Source organism: Montipora capricornis, chromosome 13 (genome assembly GCF_036669925.1).
Source record: "Montipora capricornis isolate CH-2021 chromosome 13, ASM3666992v2, whole genome shotgun sequence".
Classification (NCBI taxonomy): domain Eukaryota; kingdom Metazoa; phylum Cnidaria; class Anthozoa; order Scleractinia; family Acroporidae; genus Montipora; species Montipora capricornis.
The window spans coordinates 29,866,834-29,887,410 of record NC_090895.1 but is presented as its reverse complement, the minus strand read 5'-3'; the positions used below and the strand labels follow the sequence as shown (position 1 = coordinate 29,887,410).

At 38.7% G+C, this 20,577-nt stretch overlaps 1 protein-coding gene and 1 long non-coding RNA gene across 2 annotated transcripts in view; both read right to left on the bottom strand.

Moving 5' to 3' along the window:
- Positions 1-3,929, bottom strand: part of LOC138029929 (uncharacterized) — a 45,574-nt gene extending 41,645 nt beyond the window's left edge. The window contains exons 1-4 of the long non-coding RNA XR_011127974.1: positions 3,848-3,929; positions 3,704-3,754; positions 3,011-3,090; positions 2,315-2,381 (exon numbers count right to left, since the gene is read on the bottom strand). This is a non-coding gene — a long non-coding RNA (uncharacterized lncRNA). The remainder of the gene's footprint in view (positions 1-2,314; positions 2,382-3,010; positions 3,091-3,703; positions 3,755-3,847) is intronic.
- Positions 3,930-5,672: 1,743 nt separating this feature from the next.
- On the bottom strand, positions 5,673-20,032 carry LOC138028856 (uncharacterized). Its single transcript, XM_068876476.1, has 8 exons — positions 19,864-20,032; positions 19,653-19,768; positions 19,489-19,552; positions 11,125-11,192; positions 9,562-9,667; positions 8,976-9,094; positions 7,991-8,127; positions 5,673-7,495 (listed from the first exon to the last, which is right to left on the bottom strand). Exons 1-8 carry the CDS (start codon positions 19,931-19,933, stop codon positions 7,390-7,392), a joined length of 786 nt encoding a protein of 261 aa, XP_068732577.1. The 5' UTR covers positions 19,934-20,032; the 3' UTR covers positions 5,673-7,389.
- Between the last annotated feature and the right edge of the window lie 545 nt (positions 20,033-20,577).

Sequence of the window (20,577 nt, the reverse complement as noted above, 5' to 3'; positions counted from 1 at the left end):
GTCTTCTAAAACGTCCTCAAGGTCCAACTTACTGGCATTTAACCTGTTCAACAAACAGGCTTTATTCATACATATGATTCATAAGACGATAACAGACATAGCCTAAGCCTATTATGTCGCCATTCTACCTGACGTTTTAGAAGTTTCAGCCCAGACCACAGAATCGTTCAAAACACACGCTTCATCTCTAAGGGAGGAGGGGGGGGGGGGTTGGGTGCAGGAAAGCTGATACAGGACAAAGGTACAGTCACAAGGGAGATATGACATTTCCAACAAGATCACTGTCTCAAAATAGCCACTTCTATAGGACGAGTCAGTCTGTTTCGGTTTAGTTTGCAAGTTTCAGCACTTGGTCTAGAGTGGGTGGATATTTATGTGGTCTAATCGGTCCAGATGTACATTAAAATTAGAATTTAAAAAGCAAATCCATCAAATATTTTGGCAATTTTAATACGATATTTACACGTTTCAACTTTGGTCCCTGTGTAGCAAAACAACACAGAAAAGCAGTAGTGTCAGTTCTATAAACACAAATTTTGCCATAAAACAAAGTCAACATTTTAATTCCTCCAGAAAGAGCAAGCCTATTCAGCACGAGATTGCTACTTTACATGACATGGATATTATAGATATGTATATATATGAGTAATAATATCTGCTGTTGCTTAATCACTGCTGCGGTTGTTCGTGAAGAGAGATGAGGGTCGGCTGGCTTTATATTACATCTCCAAAAGCCTGAACAAAACCTGCTTATTGAAAACAACCGATTAAAAAAGGCCCAGAACATCTTCTTGATGTTGTCTGGAAATTATAGACTAACCACTGGTACTTTTTCAAATCACTCTCTGCCTCATGAATTTCAAGCATAGTAAGCCACCTTAAGAAACCAAGGAAACTTTTTTCCACGAGTGAAGAAAACACACCATTAAGACATTGAAAAATTGACTGGTGTTTTTGTTTATAAGCAAAGTTCACTTGAAAAGGTCTGCTGGTCAGCAGCTATTGACATTGCACTGCACTGTTGCTGTTGTTTGCAATTGTGTTTGCCTTTTGCTCGGGGTTTACTGCCATTTGCTTTTGCTTTTGCCCCAAGCACCTTTATCTTTCACTACCTTTTCCTCAAGTTTTGTTTAGGAAGGATATTACTGAGAGTGGTCTGCATTTACATTTTGTTCAACATACGTCAAATTCTCTTCCCTAGTTGTGTGTGGCACTACTGCAATAATGAGAAATACACTTCCAGATACTTCTTTACTGGCAGGGCACGATCACCTAGATTTAGTGTTACCAGCAATGAAATATAATCTGGCAACATTATGTAATGACCAGTATCAGATAATGGAGAGAAGATCAACACACTGACCACTTAGAGGCCATTTTTCAAGTTGTGGTGGAGTATGAAACTAAAATTAACATACGTAATTATATCAAAGTGTAACAGTGGATGGGAATGCTATATGTACAAATGTTTGCTCTGAAACTCTCTTATAATGTTGACATTCCCAATACTGTTCTGTTCCTTATCACTGTTCTTTCTAGTTAGCTTCACAATAATCATTTCTAAAAATTATACTACAGCCAAAGGTTTCAACATTAAAATTAAGATTAAGAGGTTGACAATATGGATGTGATACATACTGTACTTGCTGATCATCTTCTGTTTTTTGTTCATTTATAGCAAAAAGTCTCTTAATGGGGACATAGTTTTTCAGTGAGTGATTAACCCATTGACTCCCAGGGGTTTCCCATTGACGAGTAAAATCGTCTAGCGTTAGGGTAAAATATTAAGTCTGGCCGGTTTAGGCCGGTTTGGACATCAAAGGGTTAATGGGGACATAGTTTTTCTGTGAGTGATTAACCCTAACCCTAACCCATTGACTCCCAGGGGTTCCTCATTGACGAGTAAAATCGTCTGGCGTTAGACAGAGTAAAATATTCTGGCATTGGACAGAGTAAAATATTAAGTCTGGCTGGTTTAGGCTAGTTTGGACATCAAAGGGTTAAGCCATTCAAATTTTACTCTGGCTAACACCAGACGATTTTACTTGCCAATTGGGGGCACTCTAAGTATGAATGGGTTAAACTGTGCTATGTCAGAACTGATCAAAACTCACAAAACAAACACCAAAACAAGCATAAATTAACTAGGTGCAAAAGAATCAATGGCATCTTTCCACCTAACAGTACAATGTATGTAACTTCCCAAACTAGGATGTAGCCAGCAAAATCTTTTTTATCAACCTACACACATTTTATTGCGATAACTATCAGTAAAGGAAGTAATAATTAAGATAATGTACAACAAGGGTCTTACTTAAGTTTTGAAGATCTTGGCCATCAGTGATGTCAAAGCTTCTTATCAGCCATAATGTCAACTCTCACTGAAAAACAAATTGAAATTCACATGAAGGTACATCCAGCAACCTTTCTGATCATTCAAGAAACACAAATCCTCAAAATAATATTACACAAGATTGAAGGTCATGCACATAATACCCCACTTAGTTTTTTGGGTCATAAGTTATAATTATGTAAATGGCAGAAAACTGAAAAGGAATAGGTTGGTGGAGCATGGAAAAAAACTGATCCCTGCAAACAGGCATAATGCATGGGAGGGAAACCTTTCAAGCAAAAATGTCTAAGTGCACTTGAGTGATTCCCATGTTTCAAGATTGGTTGCAAAAATGACAGACTTCAAGTCCTTTCAAAAGGAAAAGTGCACCGATCCATCAAGTACTCTTGCTTTTATGACAATAATAAAAAAAATAACAGGGCCATACTATATTCTCAAACACCAGGGGAATCTTGATTGCCTAAATAACAATAAAATCACTCAGAGATTCCAACTCTCTCTTGCTTTTGGCTAGAAACCTCCCATCTTTGGCAAGTATCCACCTTAAATCTTTTCCATTTTCTACAACTTTCCTCTCGCAAAGGAAAATGACAACGTCACTTCTAGTACAATTGCAATCCTTAGTAATTTTTAATGGTTTTTTACTGCTTCTTTTACCTTGAGAGCATCGCAGCGCGAATCAGGAAACTACATTGACTTCTTGCTACGTTGATGTTCATTCACGAATGGGTTTGTTCCTAAGATGTAGAAAATGGAATCTTAAAGGATTATAAGTTTATGTATTTTTTTCCTGGGGAGAATGCTCATGGCCCCTTAGAAGCTACCACCTTTGAATCTCATGGTCAGAGCTTTGCTTAATTCTTCCTATCAATCTGGTAAAGCAAAATTAGTTTTTACGCGAAGAAAATGTCACGTATTGTAAACTACGCCTAAGAAGTAATTCAAGTGCCTTTTTTATTGTAACTGTGTTTAGGATAGAGTTTTTTGAATCAAAACTCAAGGAAAACTCAGCCTTCGCCACTATCAATATTAAGTCAAAAACATATTCCTTTAACTTTATCGGAACATGCAAGATTAAGTTAAAGGTAAGGAAAATCTGATGGCTCTACAGTGGTGAGAGATTTCAACTCAATGAAATCGTAAATAGTGAAGTTTTAATTGAAGAAGTTAAGCTTTAATAAAGGTGAGTTTTCAAGCCGCAGTCTTGCAGTCAGTGGAGAGTTTTAGTTGACAATTGCGAAGTTAGCGCTAACCGTTTATGCAGATTTCCCTATGAACAAAGAGGCCTTTTTTTCTTCGGCTATTCTCTTGTTTTTGACGCAATTAAACGTTGTATACTTTAATACTCACCAATTGATCACCTCAACATTTTGAGCGAGTACACGTGGCTCGGGGATTTGCCTGGTGTCAGATTAAAATGAACGGTGTAGGTAAATTTTTTTTACCGTTTTAAATCTTAGAGACAAATTAGCTCAACCAATTTGTTTGCAACACCTTAAAATATCCATCCTTAGGGAAAAGCTCTATTCTATCCTTTCCTCTCTGATAGTTGGCCGCCATTACAGCGTTCAAAACCAATTTACCTCGCTTTCATGTTATTGTTTTTCTGAACCAATGCGCATAAAGGTCAAAAATAGTAACAGCAATGAAATTTTCAACACAAACAAGATATTTTCGAAGTATCTAGTTATGTGAGTGTATTTATGTTGACTAAGAAATGTAGATCCCAGGCATGATTTGATTAAAAAATATGAAAGTGGTGAATGATTAGTTCTTTTAGAATAAGACTTTGTTTGTTTACAGAATAAGAACGGCTTAAGGACCAGTTTAAATGAGGTGGCCTGGCCTGGTTATAGTTCTTGGTAAATGTTAGTCTGGTTTTACATAATGGGTGTGTATTTACGCTCATTGCTTTTAAATCAGTCAAGGATACCAAGGAATATTTTTGTATCAAAAGTTATATCCAGTGTAGCTTTTTACAGAAGGATGACTATGCCTGCATGCACTCTTTTTAATGAACAAAACAAAGGACCAAGCCTCCTGAGTATTGGGAAAACAAAATGTACAAGCCGAAAAGGTCTATTGCAAATGAAATCTAATTGAGAGTATAAACGAGAAAAACAGATAAAATCATATGAAGTTTATAAAAGTGTATACTTAATCAGGATGCCTTTCTTCATTTTGAAGATAAGACATTCGAAATTAGAGGGGGTTTTATTTTTGGCAAAAAAGATGGAAACTTTACACAAGATTCTTGTCATACTGGTTTGCAAAGACTTCTCAAACTCAGGCCCCAATCTTGGCTAGCAGGCCAATAAACCTTTTTATTAAAACAGATCAACATCTTATCTAAGAAAATAGGCATTTCACAAGGTCCTCGTACCCTGCTTGCAGAGGGTTTTTAGCTTCTTGCTTTTGTTTGGCTTGTCCCTTTAAATGCTATTGTTTGCAAAAAAAAAAAAACAAGCAATGGTAAAGACAGCCATTTAAGGATGTGCCAAGCAAAAGCAGGAAGAGATATCTGATATGTAAACTAGCCAGTCTTCCAGGGCTGGCTTGCTTCATAGGAAGTGCTGCATAGTTAGTTCCCTAACCCAGCCACAGTGAAATAAATAGACAACTAAAAGCTTTGTGATGTCAAAATGGCATAAAATAGTCTAAAATTAACTATCTTGACTCTGGGGTCAGTTCACATTAGGGCCGTTTATATGAGAGAAAATAAGCCGCGGCTTACTCTGGCCGCAGCTCACATAAGACACGAACACCCTGTAAAAATGGTACAAATTCTACGTTCACAGTTTTCTCAAGCCGTGGTTTATCCTGGCCTGGGAATTTATATTATGTATGCTGCAGCCAGAGTAAGCCACGGCTTATTTTCTCTCGTATAAACGGCCCTATTAAAACTAGCATAGCTGTGATAAATCTAACATTTTTGCACTTGTGTCCAGAAATACACCTCAATAGTTGACATCCAACACAGTGTCCCATTAAGTAATAAGTCATTGCTGCCTATTTGCAACAATAACATAAGGGTAAAGGTTAGCATTATTTTTAGCTTAGGGCAAATGCATCTGTTTATCCTTACTCGAGAAACAGCAGTTTGGGGACACTTTGTGACATTAATAATTTATTATTATCAATGTTACAATTCCAAGACATGAGTGATGTTGAAGTTGGGGAGAAGAGCAAGCAGACACTTTGTGATTCTCAATGAAATCTATGTGCACCTAATTAGGGGCATTTCTGCACATATCTGCATTTTTTTGGTTCAAAGAAAGAACACAGTGAATTAACTCACATGCAAAATACACAAAAGCAATTTTCATTGAAACATTCTTTTAATTGAGTGGTGCCTTGACATATGGGTAACTTCATAACCAAATAAAGCTGTAGCAATAATAATTAATTATTTACGTGACCATGAAGGGAATTGTTCTGCTATTAAATAATATGCTAGTATGGGGCAACATTAAGAGAACTCGCTTCCATTGTGAGTGTTTTCAAAACTTTACTGTGATCAGGAGAAAATGTACCCTGCGTAATGATGTGCACCCTGGATGCTTTTTTATGACATCTTAGCTAAATTAACGCTCTTAAATACACACCTTTCACAATCATCATTATACGGCTTCACAACACAACTTAAAGTAGTTCTACTGACCTGGTTGGAACAGTATTCGATAATGTTTAACTCATTATAAGTTCACTATCTCTATAAAAACGTTTACTACATCATTGTAACTTACTGTTACAAAATATTAACAACACTTTTATCAGATAGTAACTTCATCACCACAATCTTGTGTTTTATCTAAGTAGTTTAACTTTGAAGTTATTTTGGGTATCAGTTCCTGTATGTTTTTTTTTTAATTTCAAGTTGTAAATTTCCATATTTGAGCAATTTAAAACTATACAGGAGCTCATTCAACATGTGTCTGTGCATTCCAGATCGAACTGGAATTTGGCAGTGCTGGTTTTTTTGGAGAGGGGAAAACCGGAGAAAATAAATCGAAACAATTTTTTTTTTGCCACACTCAAAAAACCATGGTCACATTTCAAATTGACTATGTTGCAATGAAAAAGCCAATAAGTCATTAACAAGACAAGAATGCAAACATCAATGGAAATATACAGGTATTATAAGGTTAGTTTCTGGTTTTGAGGTTATCTGTACTAAGATAAGTCAGTGCACAATATACTGACATTTCTGAGTTTGACATTGACATTGACACTGACATTTCCTGAGTTTGATAATTTGTGAAAATGAGTGGAAATAGTATTTAATTCCACAAAATACAGTTAATTTCTCAGCCATTTACATGTAATTGTTCTTTTACAGGCGCCGCAGAGTACATTTGAAAGTGGGGGGGGGGGGGGGGGAAGGGGTGGAAGGTTTTGGTATGGATCATGGAGGTGTGAGGGGAGCGGGAAAGGTTTAGGAGAAAACAACACCATAGAAAAAAGTGGGGGGGGGGGGGGGGGCTGTAGACCCCCAGCTCCTCCCTCTCCATGCTCCATGGCCCCTGCTTCATTATTTCATAGCAGGAAAAAACTTAAAATAATGGGTAAAGAACCCCTTTAACTACAGCTGTAACACAATATCTCAACTTTTAAAACACACTGGTGAAATTCTTGTAAGGAAATGTGTAGTGTTATGTGCTCAAGCTGTTGCAACATGTTTGAGCTTGGCTGAAGACTGTTAATGCAATAACGTTCACATAATAAGGAATATCAGAAGGACAGACATGTGATGTGCTGGCATGTGTGTGTGTGTGTGTGTGTGTGAAATCCTGAACCAAAGATTTGTCTTTCATGTTAATACAGCCTTGCTGTCTAATTACACTATTATTTAAATGACCCAAAGATTAATCACCTTTACAATGATCATTCTTTTTACAATACCTCAGCTCCTACTTACATTTAAATAAACAATGAAATTTATTTCCAACATGGATGAAACTTCTCATCATCATGTTGTACTTTGTAAAGAGAAGTAACAAAAATGCAGCATAAAGTTCTTATTTAACTACTATTTACTATCGCTGCTGCTCCACAAAAGTCATAGCTGAGATCATTGGCTGCGTAAGAGAGGGAGGCAGAGACTGAACACCATCAAGAATATTTGCTGTGATGCTATTCATCCTGTGACAACAAATAATGCAAACAACATATTTACAACATTTGCAAAAATGAAGGTATTTTTAATACTAACATAATTAAACTAGGGAAAAGGAAAATGAAGCAGTTTGAAATTAATGACTGAAAAGGCAAAATATATACAAAATTAAAAACTATCAACCCTTTGACACCCAAACCAACCTAAACCAGTATTTTACTCTGTCTAATGCCAGATGATTTTACTTGTCAATGGGGAACCCCTTGGAGTCAATGGGTTAAATTCAACATTATTGAGTAATTTTGAACAAACCCGTCATGATAGACCTTGCATACCTTAAAGAAATAAGATTAAAATTAAGAAAAAATGTGCTGCATCTCAATAACTTAATTTCATTAATTTAACAAAGTACATTGTACTTTGAACAGCTCTTTCAAGGAAGGAATACGGTAACTTTATGATCTTGCACTTCACTGTTAAATGCAATCCAAAAACATATCAAATACACTCTTTTGACTAACCATTCTTTTTGGTTCTGAGGCAGCTTTGGAACAGAATCTTTATCCTCTGGAACCAAGCCAGCTTTCAGACTTTTGAAATTGGATTCAATATTCTTTTTATAGTCTGCTAAGGGGGTCCCTGCTTGATTTGCAGCTTGCTGTCAAGGGAAAAGAAGCACTGTATTAACACTATAAACTCCCCATTTCAAACTGAAAACCCCACAGTGTTAACAAAGGTGCAATAGGGCTGAAACTTTATCACATGACCAACAAGTAGAGCATCTATTTCTCTCTGTGCTTCTAACTCTCAGGCCACCACAATGCTGCTGTCAGCAACCCTGTAGATGATAGTGCAAGTCTAGAACTGAACTTCATCCAGATACTTAGGTGAGAGGCAAGCATTTTGATTTCATACATGTACATGAAACCATTGTCATACACTGTCAAGAAAATTAAAACAAATTTGAGCTATAATTAGCAATTAGACCCATTGACCTGTGGCCCTTGAGGGTGAAGGGTCTCATAATTATTGTTTTAGTATCACCCAACTAGTCGGACAGAAAAGGCAATAATAAAGTTAGCAAATGCAAGTTAAAGAAATATTTATTTTGGAATAAAATGAAAGAAAGCGTCACACTTTTTGCTACTCAAGGACTAATAGTCCTCTAGTACCGTAGCCAATTGAAATGCAGGATTTGCATTATTCCACTAGTTCGTGGATACTAATACGTAATAGTCTTTTTGATTACAAAAATCAGCAATATTACACGACGTTTCAAAGTCATCTTGACTTTATTTACAAGTGATACATGTAATGGTCATTTCAAGTTTAAATGAAGTGGTTGTTTATACACTAATTCGTGGGCTGACGTTATAAACAACCACTTTATTTAAACTTGAAATGACCATTACATTTATCGCTTTGAAACTGTGTAATATCACTGATTTTTGTAATCAAAATTAATGAGTTTCAAAAAGTTTTCTCCTTAATAGTCTTTATACTAACGTAAAGTAAAGCAGTTTGATGAGCCATGTATTTATGATTTGTAAGATTGTGTGCATCACTGTTGAGCTGATGGCTCAGTGTGATAAGCTGATTTAACATCGCCAGGTGCTGGAAATACCCTGTAACAAAAAAAAAAAACAAAAAAATCATAAATCAAAGGTAAAAAAAAAAGAAGTAGGGAGTTTAGGAAAAGACTGGGAGACAGAAAAAAAACTGAAAAGGGTTGAGAAAAAGACTGAATATAAAATGGAAAAAAATAAACTCCTTTGAAATTTAAAAGGACAAGCTGGTGAGGGTTATATGGTGGTGGGCCTGAAAGGGGAATGGTTAGGTATTAATGGAACCTGTTAAATCCCTTATTTCACAAGTAACTTTTAAATATTCAGTCTGTTTAACATCAGGTTTTAAACCCTGAAGCAAAGCCAAGTGGTTATAGACTGAGCGTTTATTGGATGGCTTCAAAAAGCATTCCACAAAAAGCATGTCCCTCTGGAGCCTGAACAAACTGTATTCCTTATGAATTATTAATGAGTTTTTTTAAAAAATATATATATATACATTGAAGATGTCAGCCTTAAATCCTCACCATCCATAGATGATTTTTGGCCTTGGAAAGCTGGTCTTTCTGGATTTGTCAAATAAGATGTGACTCTTGGAAAGAGCAATGACAAACCAGTCTGTTTGAGGTATTCCTGTAAGGTTTAAACAAGCTCTAAAACGTTAAGATCAGTCAAATCCAGTGTGACAAGATTGTGAGAAAAAGGAAAAAGGAGGCAATTACGCAAAAAGCAACCTGCTTACGAGAGCATGTCTGTGGAGTCAATAAACTCTTAGACTGTCTCTTTGAAGACATCCCCATTAACCCTACACACATGGGTCATTCCAAGTTTGAGAAAGGTGATCCAGAACAAGCATGACCCACATGTGTACCCTTTATTAAAGGCCTGAGAGGGCCTCAATTGATAAGTAAAATCATCTGGCATTAGATTGCACTAAATCTATAGGTGGCCACTGGGAAGGAGATTTCAAGATTAATTATATATATATTGTCTAATTTGGATTGTTATAGCAGATAACAGTTGCACTAAGTAAATTTTTATAGGTATCCATAGTACTGGTATCAGCCACCACTATCATGGCTGCTGTTGTGGTCGTCACCATCAATGCGGCCACCATCATAACCATTATGGTCACGATACATTAAGGTTTAGCAAGACTTGGCAAAGTTCTTTTTGCACTAATCACCAAGCACATTACAGGGCCAATATTGTTAATACATGATATTATTGACCAACAATATTAACATGATTCAACTTTAGTAGGCAGCAGTGAAATGTTGAAATTTGACCCATCTTATACTTATCCATCTTTCAATCAACACAACATCTTTCCATGGTGAAAAATAATAATTAATTTCAAATAACAAGCTTTTAAGAGCCTTGCTAGTTTGCACAATAAAATAGAAAATGGTTTGAACCCAGGAGTTACATTCCTCAATGAAATTTTTTTGACCATCTGGGTGAAAGGAGTCCTGCGCACCAGTGGCTCAGTTGGTTGAGCACCGGGCTGTCATGCAGGAGGTCGTGAATTCAACTCCGGCCGGACCAACACTTAGGGTCTTTAAATAACTGAGTAGAAAGTGCTGCCTTTGTAATTACATCTGCAAATGGTTAGACTCTCTAGTGTTCTCGGATAAGGACAATAAATCGTAGGCCCCGTCTCACAACCCTTCAATGTCCATAATCCTGTGGGACGTAAAAGAACCCACACACCTGTCGCAAAGGGTAGGGCATGTAGTTCCTGGTGTTGTGGTCTGTCTTCTGTGCAATATCATGGTTGGGAGGGTAAAAGGGCGCACTTTATTTGGAGCCTCGCTCTGTTGTGCAACCCTCACCACAGACTGTTTCTTTGTTGTGGTGAAAGTGATTAAATAAATAAATAAGTCCTGAGAAGGACTGTTGGTAGTGACTGACATTTCAACAACCTGAGCGGAAGTCATCTTCATTATTTTCAACCATCACCTGACTCTGAAGATGAATTCTGTGGAAGTCACTGCCAACAGTCCTTCTCAGGACTCCTTCTATCCCAAATGAAAAGTTGGAAAAAATTCTAATAAAAATAAGCCCATATACATGAATCTGATACAAACCTTCAGTGTGGGCCTTGGGTCAGGGAGAAAATGCAACATTTCCTTCATTTTCTCAAGAAGTACTTGAGCTGCCAGGAAAAAAATGTTAATTTGGTAAAGTATGAAACAGGAAGGGTGAAAACAAAACAAACTAATGTCTAAAGTAATCAGTGGCTTGGCTCTTAACAACCAGATCTTTTCTCTTCCAAGAAAACCACAACTCATTAAAAAACCAGTGACCCTTCCACCTCAATGCAGCTACCTCGAATCAAAAGTGACAATCCAACAAAATTATTCCTATAGCAGAGAGGCAGCGTAGTCCAGTGATTAGGGCCTTGGGTTTGCATGCAGTTGCCCCAGGTTCAAATCCCACTCTAACCACTGGTTTGGCTTTGGGTTTGTTTGTCCAGGATTCAACTCTAACACACTTTGTCAATAGCCAACTGGTTGTCTCCTGCAGCTGCCAGTTGGGGTTCTTAATCATGCTTCTGTTAAGTTTTAATTGTTTCTTTCATATTATTAAAAGTGGGGTGCCTGTGAACTAGCTTAATTGATAGCTAAGTGTACTTCCACTATAAACAAAGCATTTACATTTACATGGCACTAGCAGAACAAGACTATGAAACTTGCTTTCTCCTGCACTTCAAGAATCAAAAACCTTTTAAGTATTTAATGGTACAATAAATCTGCACACGTTTACCAGACTTTTGCTCCTTGAAAATAGTTTAAAATGCATTACTACTCTATTGAGTGGTATTTTTAGCAAATTATAAATAAATATTAAGTGAAAGTACTTTTAAGGAATTGAAAATAATTCTTATTAGTTTCATAAGTATTTATAATGTTATTGTCAAAAACCAACATTTGCTTTGATTTGTGTTCAGTAATTATTGTTAATTTCAGTTTACAGTGTCCCCAGTGCTCCAGCGCTAGAACGACTAAATTTCCTGTTGGGTGAGGTTATTATTTAGGGTGACATCTTGGGATTAGCATTTATTTGTCATAGGCTCATAGGGACTAAGGATGGCAAAGTGATGAGAGTACTCAGCTCCCACAAAATATAATAATATTCGTCCCCCTAATCTGGCATTACTGCCAGGTCAGGGCATCTGTATTTTCTTTCTCCAGGATGTCCTATCCCACGCATCCTCCCCCCTCAAACCACTTTTCTCCATATCGTCCCTCAAATTTTCCATCCATCACTTGTGCGGTCTTCCCTTTGGCCAACTTCCTCCCACCTTCATCTTCCATACTTCCTTTACTTTGTTATCGTCAGACATTAGGTCCAGGTGTCCATACCAATGAAGTCATGCCTGCCGTACTTTATCCAAGGATGCTAACAACTTTCAGCTCCCCTCGAATGTCTTCATTTCTCTGTTTGTCCTTCAGTGTGATTCCTTTAATACGGAGCAACATTTTCATTTCCGTCGTGGCTAGCATCCTTTCCTCTTTCTTCCACGTTGTCCAGAACTCTGCTCCATACAACAGTCCTGGTTGTAGCATTTTTCATAGATCTTAACCTTCAGTTGCAACTTTTCCTTACTCTCATCCATCACTACTAGATCATCAGCAAATAGCAATTCCCATGGGACACCCTGTCTGAAGCTTCTCTTATTGTGTCCAAAATCACTAGGAACAGGAAGCTGAGCCTTTATCCAACCATGATGTCAAAGGGCTCTGTCTGTCCATGCACAGTCCTCACTACCATCTTGGTGTTTTGATATGTCACTCTCACCAACCTGACTAGGCTCTCTGGCACATTTCTTTTTCTCAGGCAACCGTAAACCAGCTCCCAAGGCACTCTATCGTACGCCTTTCCAAGTTCAACGAAAGTGAAGTACAGATCTCTCTTCTCCATGAATTTCTCCTGCACTTGCCTGGCTATAAATACTGAGTTGATTGTTCCTTTTGCCGTGCTGAACCCAAACTGCATGCTGTCAATGTTGATTATCTTTCTAAGCCTCTGATCCAATATACACTCCAGGACCTTCAGTTGGTGCTCTAATAGCTTAATTCCCAGGTACAATCCACAGTCCAGTGGGTCGTCCTTCTTTCTATATACCAGCACTGTTTCACTGTTCTCCCATTCAAACAGTATGCTCTCCTCTACCCATATTGCCTCCGACAGCTTGGTAACCTTTTCGTTCTCCAGTTCTTTCAGGACCTTGCTAAGGTCAACACTCACTCCTGAACATCCTGCAGCTTTCCCCCTCTTCGTCTTCTCAACTGCCTCCTTCACTTCTTCCCTTGTCACCTGGGTTATTGGTCCTTCAACAGCTGCTGCTTGAGTCAGGAGATCCCTTTCGTTCTCAACATTCAGTAGAGTGCAGAAGTACTCCCTCCATCTGTCTTCCATGTTTTCTGCCTCAGTAAGGATATCTCCTGCCTGGTTCTTTATCACTGATATTTCACCCACGTCCTTTCTTGCTGACATTCTTTGCTTTGCTATTCTATATAGAGTTCACTTCCTGCATCCCATCTGGCTTTGGCCACTGCTTTCTTCACCTCCTTTCTGGCAACTTGGTATGCATCCTTTTTCTGTTTCTTTTGTTCCTCAAGTTCATGCCCGATAGCTTGCCACTCCTTGCAGGCACTTTTCTTGGCTTTGATTTTAACTTGAACCTCAATACTTCAACACCACGTCTCCTTCTTCTCACCTCTCCCGCCTCAAGTTTTCCCACACACCTCTTCTGCTGCCTTAAGAACAAACTCTTTGATGTTTCCCACTTACCATTAATTCTACTTGTCTTGGGACTGGTGCCGAGCCGAGCTGGTGCCGAGCCGGTGTCATGGCTGGCACGCTCAATTTTGGGAGGCTTAGAGTTCTTTATTTTTTGCTTATTATTGACTCAGTTGTTCCGCATAAGGAGAATTATTCTTCGTTTAAGAGAAACACGAGCCGTACCGACATCTCAAGTGGCTTTGAACAAAGTCGCAGGGTTGATTTACTGGACTTTTTACGAGGCTGGGAAGGAATTCAAGTCAAGCTAACAAGAAGATTCTGGCGAACGAACAGAGCTGTTTGCAAGACGTCTAAGCGGGGCTCCACATGCCTTGCTATTCCTGGACACGACCCTCCTCTCGACATTACTATTTTCCACGATATCCCTAAGAATCCCGGTCCTACATTTCCTCAAGATTGGAACTTTTCTGCCATTTGTAACAACGAGCCGGGCTCCAATTTGCATATTAGCAGTGAAGGACGCGCTCCAATGATCACATACTCCCGTGAGCAGTTGTTACATTTACGATCTTCAAGCAATGCTCCTGTGTGTACCATGATTCAGGATTTGAGGGACTGTAACATCTTAAGAAAGGAAAGACCTAGAGCGGGGAGGCTGGTTCGTTTTAGGAAATTCAATAGGCATAAACGGCGAAATCTTCTAACTCTAACATCTTCAACAGAGAATCCCATTGCTCTTGTGAACAATACTGTTTGTAAGCGTCCTGAAACCGCCAGCTCTTTTAAGAGGTGTCAAGGCGGTGTTAACTGGAAAAATTTAGCGTGTGTTAATGAAGGATCATCTTCTACGGGATTATTTCCGGTTCCTAAGAGCTTATTCCTTAACACCTGTAGTCTCGATAAGATCAAGAATAGAGTACGGGCATCTGTAGCTCTGGCGGCAGATTTTCGATCGTGGGATATCGATGTTGGCGTTATTTCAGAGACGCATCTTTGCACACAGAAACCTGACAGTATTGTTGCTATTGAAGGGTATACAGTATATCGAAGAGATAGAGATTGGGCCGGAACTGATAAGCGAAAGAAAGGTGGAGTTGCAGTGTATGTGCGGGAAAACTTAAAGGTTTTGAATGTTAATCGCGAACGCTCCTTCGAGATGCTGAGTGTGGAATTACTACTTCCGTCAGGACATCATATGCTGATCACTGGATTGTACCATCCTCCAAGTTTTCAGTATGATGAAGGCGATCTTATTGATACCATCATCGATCGTTGTGATACATTCTTAGATATGCATCCAAATGGGGTAGTACTTTGTGGAGGTGATCTGAACCGATTAGATCTGGACTGTCTTTCCACTTCATCTGGCCTTGTGCCCATGGTGAATTTCGCCACCAGAGGGACTTCCATCTTGGATAACTGCCTCACAAACCACCCTGAGCTGTTCAACGACCCTTTACGCTTTCAAGCGCTGATAAAGACTGACCACTGGGGCGTGATACTTCCTCCGGGGAACAAAATTAAACCAATCCGATCTAAATGCTGTTTTAGGGATTTTAGAGAGCATCACAAGATAAAATTTACTTCAGAGTTAGAAGATTTTGTTTGGACACCTGTGATTAATGCTCCGGATGTTGAAATAGCAACTAGCATATTAAATAAGGAACTGCACAATCTTATGGATAAGTGTTTCCCTGTGAGGAGAGTTGTGATGTCTTCCCGTGACCCTCCGTGGATTACTCCACTAGTTAAATATTTGTTAAGGAAGAAAAAAAGAGCTGCTGATAAGGGCCACGTTCGCAAAGTGGAGGACTTGTCATCGAAGATCTACAAGTTGATTGGTGAAAATCGAAAAAACTGGGGTAGGAATGGAGCACAGGGGAGTTTGCATTGGTGGAGTAGAGTGGATAAAATCACCTTAAGGAAAGAGAAACCTCAGCCATATTTAGAAAAGGAATTTCTTGCTGGTCTCAATGATTATTTTGGGGATTTGTGCAATGATGAGAACTACGTTAAACCAGTGCCTCTCAGGGTAAACCCTGAGACACACCCACCCCCAGAGCTCCAGGAATTTGATGTGATGGTGGCATTATCCAAGATTAAAAAAACCGCTACTGGCCCCGATGGGTTGCCGTTTTGGGTTTGGAGGGACAATTGTACAAGTCTCGCTCCTGTGGTAACTGCTTTGTGGAACAAGTCTCTGTCCTCTTGCACATGGCCGACAGCTTGGAAAGAAGCTAACATCAATCCCCTCCCAAAGGTAGACACTCCTGTTCAATATTCGGATTTTCGGGGAATTAACGTGACTCCAGTTATAGCACGCTGTTTTGAAAGAACTGTATACCATCATTACAGTAAGAAAGTCTTTGAAGAAAATCTGACTGTCACACAATATGCGTATAGGGAGGGCTACAGCTGTACAGACGCCTTGATTCAAATACAGTATAATTACTTAAGGGCACTTGATGATAAGGATTGTAACTATGTTAGGCTTTTTGCAATGGATTTCTCAAAAGCTTTTGATAATGTAAAACACTCGTTAGTTGGGGAAAAACTAAAGGCTCTTGATCTCAATCCTTATCTGGTTAACTGGTACTTAAGCTTTCTAATGGATAGGAAACAAAGACTGATATTCAAGGGTGTTATCTACAAATGGCACAATGTGAACAAAGGAACAACCCAGGGTAGTGTCAGTGGGCCCCATCTTTTTAATTTGTTTGTCAACGATTTGGCCATTAGGGATAATGACCTTACCAGCATAGTTAAATATGCTGACGACACCACCTTGCTAGTCAAAGTATGTAAAAATGAAATAGATCTTTCTCAAGAGGTTGTCAATCAGTTTTTCAGTTGGACCCAAGATAATGCCATGGCATGTAATCCTAAAAAATGCAACGAACTAATACTTTGTAAGAAGGTTGCTCATGATATAGACTCTGTGAACAATATAACGCAAGTTTCTTGTTTAAAAGTGTTAGGGGTTACTTTACAAAGCAATCATAGATTTAACGAGCATATTAAGGTTAAGCTGCAGGAGGCCAACAAGTGTCTTTATGTGATAAGATGTTTACGTAAAGAGGGATACCAACAACCAGACGTAGATTACGTTTTTAGATCAATTGTTCTACCCAAACTAACGTACGGTCTACCCGTATATGCCTCCTCAATACCTGAATTAACGACGGTTCAGAATTTTCTACAGCGCTGCTTTAAACGCAAATATGTTTCGTACCGAATTGACATATATGGCGTATTAGAAGAGGTTGATCGCTCACTATTCAAGAAGATCTCCGGTATGCCCGGTCACCCTCTGTACCCTTCAGTCCCCAAAATGAAAGAAAGCTCAGCACGCCTCCGAGTTCCTAGTAGTCAACTCCCTAGGGTTAATACCCAGCGTTTTAAAAATAGTTTTTTTAACAGGCTTTTTTTTAAATATAGAGTAGCTATTTAATGTAATGTCGATAGCCTTGTAATTCTAATTAATTCTTTCGGCTATTTTTAATGTAACTGTTCTTGTTTTTAGCATGTATTTTTGCTTAAAAAACAATAAAGACCTAAAGACCTAAAGACCTATTATTATTATTATTATTATTACTGAACCGGTATGAGCAGTATACTGGTTTTCCACCTTCTCCCGAAAGGCCTGCTTGTTCTCCATTTGTTTCAACCTCCATGTTTTTATTGTTTCTCCAGTGCTTTTTCTTGCTACACTCTTTGCCACTTTTGAAATCCATGCAGACCAAGTGATGTTGTGTAACAACTGCCTCTCCTGGTATCGTTTTGCAATTTTTGACCCTTGCCTGGTCCCTTCTTCTAACAATTATATAGTCAATCTGTGACCTGTCTTCTCCACTTTTGTATGTGACAAAGTGTTCGAACTTCTTGATGAAGAAGGTGTTTGTCAACACAAGGTCTAAACTTTTACAGCTTTCAAGGAGCCTCTCTCCATCTTGGTTTCTGTTTCCATACCCTTTTCCTCCATGCGTACCACTGAAGCCTCCTATACCTTTACCAGCATATCTCCTACTACTATCACAACTTCCTCAGCTCTACAAGCAAGCACAATCTGTTCAGATTCCTCATAAAACTTCTCCTTCTCTTCATTGCTACACCCAGTTTGCTGTGCATATGCAGATATGACATTGTATACTTGGCCTGCTTTCACCAATTCCACTTTAATGATCCTATCATTTGGTCTCTCCACTTCAACAACTTTCTCCTTCATTACCGCATTTAGGATAACACAAACAGCATTCCTTGTTCTCTTTTCTCCACTATAAAAGATATTGTACCCATCTCCTAGCTCTCTGGCACTCTTTCCGGCCCATTTGGTTTCCTGCACGCAAGCTATGCTGACAGACCTCTTTTTGAAGACCTCCACTAGTTCTCTTCCTCTTTCTGTGAGTGATCCTACCTTCCAGCTCACAATCCTCATAGTTGCTTCCACTTCCACTCACTTCTTTAACTGCGGCCATGGCTTCCGCAGTACTCCTCGCCATCTGTTCACGACGACCAGGGGATGTTGTGGTTTGTCACTTACAGGGGACGCACTAGCCGTATCCGCTATATCCACTATCTCTCTGTTCATGATACAGATTTGTTTTGTTGAGGCAGGGGTTTTTCTGGCTGGATACTCTTCATGACACCAACAGCGTTAGTTCATAAACTGAACAAAGTGACCCTGGTTGCAAAGCTTGATATGTGCATATCCCCAGTGTCATTGTGAGTGCCGCCCTTGGTTAGCAAATTCAAACCCGTTTGCTAACACAGCACATCCACCTTGTTGCCGACCAAGGCTTCACCTGTAACCCTAACCCCTATCCAGGTGCTATGCCTTGCCAAAGAGCAACCCATGTTTGGTCTGGGACAGCTTATGGGATTTTGAGCTGATTCACAATCCTGCATCAAAGGTTTTCTCTGTGTTCTCCATTTAAATACACTTCACTCTTCCGATAAAGTGTCCATCCCCGCTTTCTTTGTTTCTCCCTCCTTCCCTTTCACTCTTGTCAAAATTTTCCTTTAGTTACATTAGAGTTGACTGGGCAAGCATGTCTAAATAAAGTTCTCCCTTAACCATTCCATTTTTAGACAAATTGTTTGAAACAAATTACCGTAAACACCTGCAGACAAGCAGCATCTTTTCCCCAAAAATTATTGCTGTGGGAACATTTGAAAAAGGCTGCTTCCCATGTCCAGTTTTCCATGTTCGGGTCTGATGTAATACCTGGTTACTAAGCTACGAATTCTTGTTGCAATGCAAAAATATAAGGAAAAACTGTGTTGAATGAAGAAATTCCTGTCAACAAACACCAGACAAAGATCAATCATATGTCAAAGTTGGTAGAAATGACGTTCATTATATTAAAGTGCTAAAATTGAAGTATTTTCTGTTTCAATGTTAATAGTGAGTTTATGTTTCAACGAACAGTGGATGAGGAAGACTTCTAAACACTTGCCTTTGGATTTCTTTCAAAAAACGTTTTTCTCAAAATTTGAACTGCTAAATTCAGGGTGCGCTTATCTGCAGATCTTTATGGTAATTAAAAATGACAGGGAGTAGGTCTTTCTTTTTGTTCTGGAAATACACAGATCTATCAGGCCATGAAAATGTTGATAAGGAGGGATGTTTGAAGCAAAATTTCAAATGAATACCTGACATCAGTCACGGTTAGGGTTAGAGTTAAGGTTATAGACAGACCAACCTTTTGGTTCAAACTTGTTTTGGTACTCCACCTTATGGGCATCATCAACTCTACCCAGTGATGTCTAAAATTAAGAAAAACAATGCAGTTATGAAATCTTTCAAGAAAGTCCAGGAGGAAAAAATTAATGTGACATCCAACCTCATTGTAAAAGAGTTTCTTACTGCATATTCTTTCTTGCAAAGTGGCTCCAGCTGTGAGCACAAAGTTAAAATCTCAATGGCTACATCATCTGGAGAAAACTGAACTTTCCATAGAGGCTCGTGAAGTCGAACTTCAACTAAAATTTGAAAACGACATTAAACAAAAGGGAGAAATTAAAATATGAAAGTTTACATGCGTTGTCTTTCGTTACGGAACGAAAAATGCACGAACCTTTGAATGAGGGATCATATGTTAGCAGTGCACATAATGGCCCAGGGAACGAAACACGTTCTCCACTCATTTTTGAGCTGGTTTGCGAATATTGGCGGCTATTTCAAGTTTTTCACTGTAAACAGACGCCTTCCGCCATGACAGCTGCCTCACGGTCATCTGCTGGTTTATTATACACTTTAATAACCCTACTTAAAGTACATACCATCTGCTGACCAAAGAACCGCAGTCATGCACAAAAATATACCAGTGGAACGAACCAAAGGAAAATTAAATTTCGGAATGATAAGAATAGAAGGTCTCACACCATTGATTGGTCATATCATCCAAGGCAACCGTAGCGACGCTTATTGGAGAATATAAAAACTCTTTATAAGTTGCTTAAAAATGAACTTTGATTTTCCAGTACTCTGTCTGGATGTTTTAGATTTAAACAAGTAGAGTGACATCAAATAAATATCAAAAAGTGTCAGTAATTTTTTACAAATCACAGACGTTTCGGGTGTAGAACCCTTCTTCAGTGTGAAGAAAACCATTGAAATACGCAATCAGACGGAAGCGCGCAGATGAATGGCGGCTCGCGCGCGCATGCAACAAATCATTTTTAAATAAAGTTGAAATTGATGTTAAGTCCATCAAGCTGTACGTACAGTTCCCAACTGGAAAATTAACTTCATTTCACGTTGCTTCCGTTTTAGATTTGTCTGCGTTGAC